The sequence below is a fragment of the Acyrthosiphon pisum genome, chromosome X (genome assembly GCF_005508785.2).
Source record: "Acyrthosiphon pisum isolate AL4f chromosome X, pea_aphid_22Mar2018_4r6ur, whole genome shotgun sequence".
Lineage (NCBI taxonomy): Eukaryota > Metazoa > Arthropoda > Insecta > Hemiptera > Aphididae > Acyrthosiphon > Acyrthosiphon pisum.
Genome location: NC_042493.1, coordinates 22,223,419 through 22,229,842, shown reverse-complemented (window position 1 = coordinate 22,229,842; position 6,424 = coordinate 22,223,419). Strand labels below are relative to the sequence as shown.

The window sequence follows — 6,424 nt, the reverse complement described above, 5'->3', positions numbered from 1 at the left end:
TTACATAAAAATAATAATAAATATAAATATTTACATTGCTTTTTCAGTACTATCTTGCTCATCGCTGTTATTTGAATTTACAGAAATAGTAATGAAGTCTAAATTATTACTATCTTCTTCTGCAGGCATATTATCTAAAATCTACTCCTCTATATCTACTTCATAAGTTGTAGCTATAACATTACCAGTGTTGTCATTCAAAAATGAAACAGTACAAGTACTTTCTGTGACAGTGTCATGACCATGAATAGCAGTATGCCCTAAAATATCCAGAAGTTGTTCGTCAGCTTGGTCAATGCACTCTTCATCCTGCTTTTCACCTCCACCAGTCTTGTTGTAATGTGATTTTGAAGGGACTTTTTGTTTTGCAGCTGATTTTAAGTATTGACAACACTTAACATAAAATTATATATTTTTATTTTTTTGTAAATAATTGAGAATTAATATACAATTACTGATCTTATTATTTCTCCATTCAACCCAAGTTTTTTTTGGTCCAATTGTTTGGTTCAATGTACAGGTAATATTTTGCCACAACAACTGTGAATCCTTCATGGTAAAAGAAGGTCCAAACTTCTTGGTATTTAATTTTGGATGCTTATGAACAAAATCAATCAATAATTGTTTTTGTTCATAAGTTACTTTTGGACTTTTTTTTTGTTTCCATAACCGTAAAAAAAATGGATAAAGTATAGAATAGCACTATTTCGCTATCGACTTGACTCTAGAGACTCTAAGGAGCAAACTCAAAAACTTAGGAAAACGCAAAGGCCAAAGAAAGACTTTAAAAGTAATAGGTAAGTAATAAGTATTATCTTATTATCATTGTATTTTTAATTTTATATTATATTTTTATTATTTATGTCTGATAAAACCAATATAATTTACAGTACAGCCAATATAATTTTAGATATCGCACTAATAATTATTAGTTTAAAAAACAAAAGATTAGACAATGTGTGATTAGTTTAAGAATATAAGATAGAAAAAAATGAAATTCAAAAATACGAATTGTAGTTAATGCACTAAAATCATCGTCTAATTGATTAGTGTACTAAAGTATTCACCTATGATTAGTGTGAACTAAAAAATAGACTCCCAGTGCTCGAAAACGTTTATATAACGTTATAATTATAAAATTATAAAATTATAACGTTATACTTGTCAAAAAACGATTGAAAAAGATAACAGAAAACAATACGGTAAACAGTAAACGGTAATATTAAATTATCACAAAACAAAACGATGCACAGTGGGGCAATTGACATCGAAAGCTGGCATTAAATCATAGGGTAAAAAAATATATTCCTAAAATTAATATTATTTTTATATTTGTTCATCAGACATATACAAAGTCGTTTACATAGTATTAACATAAGGTATAAAGTATATACGGTATTTATTTATTTAATTTATTAACAAAATTAGAAAAATGTATTATTTTAAGTTTTAAGTTTAAAACTGGTCATGGTTATTGTCTTCATTGTCTTCATTGCTGTCATTATCTTCGTCATAATCATCATCATTATCGTTGTCCTCATCATCATCATCATCATCATCATCATCATCATCGCTATCTTTGGCATATTGAAGAGAGACTCGGACATCTGGTGATTTTAGTAATGCAAGTGTTTCAATTGGCATTGATTTTGTTTTTTTCTTCATCAATTTTCTTTTACTTGAAATTACTGGATCTGAACTTAATAAAAATAAATTTAATATATCTAAATTAGTTTTTTCACGACAACATTTCCTAGAGTTATGCTCACGATATCTTTTGAAATCTTTATTTCGCGCTTCTTGGGCTTCTTCAGTCAACAGTCCTATTGGCAACAAAGCCGATTCAATTATCTCTGGTCCATGTATAAAAAACTTGTGCATCGTGGGTGACATATTATACCACGGATACTTCTCAACAAAATATTTTGCAGTTTTATATGTGTATTCCCGAAACTCATTGATTTTTATTTCGTGTCCACTAGCTACTACTATCATTATTATATGTATTTTTTCTATTATTTCTACGTCTAATTTTGTGATTTCGCCAGATATTTTTGAATTTTGGAAAAAACGTCTGGCTGTGTTCCCATCATTAGAATTTCCAAATCCTGGTTTGGGTTTATCTACACGTAATCCTAATTTGTCTTTGAACTCTTTTTGGATTCTTAGCTTATTTTCTGAAACAATTTTTTTTTCCACATCTCCTCTAGCTTGCCATTTCTTAAGTGGTAATTTGTAAGACAAATGGAGGAGACATTCGAAAAAACGAATCCACCCGTGTAAAACTGATATCCCAAAAGATAAATTATCAGTTTTTTACCTCTCGTTTAACCATTTCATCAATTAAATTAAACTGTTTCGATGTTGCACCACACAAGAAACATTTAAGTGTTGATGTCGTATCTGTGAGTGCATTACATATTTTCCCATCAACCATTGCTAAAATCAAATTGTGAGTTACAATAAATGATTTGTTATCAAAAGTCACGATACTATTTATTAACTGATTTATTTGACTCTGAAGTTTTTCTTTTTCAGCTATAGATGTATCTGTAGATTCTTTTATAAACTCAATTTTTATAGGCCTACAATATCTAGTTGATGCAGGACGTGGGTTTTGCCATATAATTTGGTCACCGTTTACCAAGCGAAGTGGAACTATACTTGTAATAAATACAGCCGAATCACTGGCTTCGGGACTACAAAAAGCTTGTTTATATGAACTATGTCCAGAGCTGCCATCAAAGCCCCATTTTGAATACAAAATTAACTTATCTAATTCATTTTCTTGGAGTAAGACAATAACAGGCTTTTGCACTAAAAATAATCGTTCTACTGTGTGGTCAAGTAATGCTTGTAAAGAAACTTCTGCGCTTGTAGAAGTTACTTGTATGTTTTCTGGTTTTGGATAACACTGCTTTTTACTTTCTTGTACGACTTTGTATGATGGAAATTTATCTGGGGCACTCATCCGAATAATATTGTACTGATGTCTAGATAGCTTTGCATCTACTATAACAGCTAGAGCATCTTCACCCGATAGTTTTTTAGGTGCTTGTTCAGGCTGCTTCTTAAATACTTTTTTATATCTACTTGCACGTGTGGGAGTGGATGTAGGTAGTTATTTCCTTCAGTAACTTTGCGGCTTCAACTTCTCCCGATGCTCTTAAGCTCATTTGTGTTGCATGACTTAACACATTAACAGACGTATTATTTCTCAGTTCTTGAGTTATTTTCCGCTTGTTTCGTTCACTACTCATCTCAAATGCCACTACTGGACGACCACGATTATTCTGATTATTTAAAGATACAAATTTAATAGAAGCATTTAACCAGTTTTTATTTTCTATAATAAATCGTTCTTCCACTCTATGTGCCTTTTCCCAACGAGATTTATATTCAGACTTGAAATAAGACAATTTTTTTTTCAAATCATTTTGCTCACAGTTTTTCACTCGTTTTTCTATTTCGATTTTTATCAAATTAAATTTTTCATCAATAGTCTCACATCCAGAACTTTTAATCATATCATATAATTTTTGTCTGGATATCAAAACAGTGCTCGAATTCATTCCTATACAAACATTTTTAAACTAATTATGAGGTTTGTTTTCATCAACATAATATATTCTATAGGTAGGTACCTACCTACTATCAAAATTAGCAATAATTAATACAGACATGAGATAGTACATAAATTATGTGTTCAAAAAGTTTGGAAATGCTTTAATTACTGTTTGTGTATTTTAATGCATACACAGAAAAATAACATATAACACTGCTACACGTTTGTAAGGTAACATTTTTAATAAACTCATTAATTATAGTATCATATTATCGTTTATCAGTGTTATTAAATCTAATAACTATTACCAAACTTTTTAAACATTTTGTATATTCCTCTTTTATGGGAATACTGTAGATTTCTTAAAACCCCTTTAAATATTTAGTTACACTAGACTCACCCTCCCTCCAAAAAAAAAAAAATAAAGCAATTTTTTTCAAGTGAAATTGGTATAGGTCGTCACAGTTAGAATTTATTTACACGAAATAGGGCAAATATGGGCAACATTTTTTTTAACAAGGTAATAGAATACTCTATTAAGTATTAGATTTTTCAATTTTTAATGCTTGGAAAGCCTTGGAAGTGAACTTAAATTATATTTCATTTTCGTGATACAAATATATTATTATTATTATTAGTTATCTAGGTAAATATTATGTATAACTCGGTAAAACGTATGTATTAAACGTTACGTAACTTACCTGTAGCTAATGGTTCCATAATAAATTGAATTGAATACACAAACAATCGCTAAGTTACAGAAAAAAACTAAAATGTAAAATAATATTATTCTGTTGGATTTACACTGTAACACTGTGGACTTCTATTACGACTGCTGTAACTAAATCAATTTAAGCCACAACACGTGCACTAAACCGGTAAACTATGCAGTATGAACTCCATTATTGATATATATAATAATTCGATAAGATAAGTAAAATTTTATAATTGCTATTTTTGCCAGCTTTCGATGTCAATTGCCCCACTGTGCGATGCAACGAACGACAGTTTTATTAAAACATAAAATGAAACGAAACATGAAAACGAAAAAAATAGCAAAACAGTAAGCGAAAATAAAACGTTATATAACAATAAATAACTGAACTCAAATGTATATGAGAAATATGCTGATTTTATTGTTAAGTTTAAGGAATATATATTAGGATTAAAGTTGGCCAATGGTAAACGAGTGGTAGATTCAGGTAGAAAAACTGGCTTCATTGGTCTTATTAGTGCATTATCTAATTTATTAAAGTTATATACATATCTTAGCAATATGTATTCGTTGTCTTATAAGTTGTCTTACAGACTGTCACAGGATCACATCGAGACATTTTTCAGTTCAATTAGGCAGAGAGGTGGATTCAACAACAATCCTTCCTGTAAACAGTTTAAGTCAGCACATAAGAAATTATTAGTTCACAATGAAATAAGTGGATCACAATATGGTAACTGTATTGCTATACTTGATACAACACAAATATCTGTAGTGCAAGTAGGACCAGATAGTATTATAAGCAATGAGAGTGAACAAGGCAAAAATATAACTGACCATGATTATTTTAGAGCAATACATAGGATAACTCCTTTTTTAGATGAAGTTACAAGTTAAATATCTGGTTTTGTTGTTAAAAAAATTTTTAAAAAAATCAACTGCAATATATGTCATAAATATCTAATTGATGATTCGGAACATATATTTAAATTAAAAAGTGAAAAGGATAGAAATAACGCCTTAATTAAACCAATTCAAGATATTGTTGAAATTTGCCAAGAAGCAGAAACCGTTTTTCGAGCTCACAATGTTTTTTGCCTAATATCAAATCAAAAATTTTCTTTAAAATAAAAAACAATATTTATCAAAAATCAAACATTTTTAAAGAGCTCAATAATCATTGACTGGATCAGCAACTATTCTCATCGAGATCAAATTATAAGTCTCACTATATTAAAATATATAAATTTAAGATTTCACCATGCAGCTTCATCAAAAAAAAGAAAAAATAGTAACTCGATAAGAAAAAAGTTTACAAAACTTATTTTATTTAGAAATTAATATGTACATAATATGTAGCTTATAATTAAATTTTTTTAGAAATATTGACGAACTTTTTGTATATATTATTGACCAGTTTCTTTGACTGAATTATGCTATTATTATTTATTATATTTTATTCCATTCTGCATTATTTAAACTGCACTGTTGACTGTTGAGTATAAATTGATCAATTCAATGATATTATAGAATATTATGTACCTATTAATTACGCAAATATATTTTTACCTTTTTATGTTTATATTCATTATATCATGATTTAAACAATAATGTAATAAATAAAAAGCATACATTAAACTTATTTTATACTACTACTTACAAAATACAATACAACTATTAAAGTCTATTTGATTATAATTTATAAGTCTATTAGGGTTTGGTCTATGCGGTATATAATAATGAATTAATAAATAAAATATGGTAAGTGTTAATAATAATATTTTTGGTCACAAGGAATGGCATCACTGCTGGAGCGCTAGGAAAGACCGCACAACCCACTCGCATCCCGTCTGTATGTCCCGTCTATTAGTATAAGGTCTATGCGGTCGACTTGTACATTACTGTACGTCACATGTTATATACAATATAACACGATGACGATTAAATTATGGGGCTGAAAGGCTTTTCGTGCGTTTTTCATTTTTATCAATCCGTTTAAATGAAAAAACATGATTCCGTACTTCCGTAGTGCAGTGTGTAGTGCATTTAATAGTTTGACCATAGTCGGAACCTACACTCTGAGCTATCGACCACAAACCAGCGCCAATATTCTGTAGCTGATTTTGATATTTTTCAACACCGAG

At 29.2% G+C, this 6,424-nt stretch overlaps 1 protein-coding gene across 1 annotated transcript; it reads left to right on the top strand.

The window, feature by feature from the left end:
• The first annotated feature begins 4,841 nt into the window (after positions 1–4,841).
• Positions 4,842–5,177, top strand: LOC103308972. The gene has a single exon (XM_008183363.1). It carries the CDS (start codon positions 4,842–4,844, stop codon positions 5,175–5,177), a length of 336 nt encoding a protein of 111 aa, XP_008181585.1.
• The last annotated feature ends 1,247 nt before the right edge of the window (positions 5,178–6,424 follow it).

Bases quoted from the DNA above. Each gene is read 5' to 3' on its own strand.
- LOC103308972 (XM_008183363.1), top strand. From the start codon at position 4,842: ATGTATTCGTTGTCTTATAAGTTGTCTTACAGACTGTCACAGGATCAC.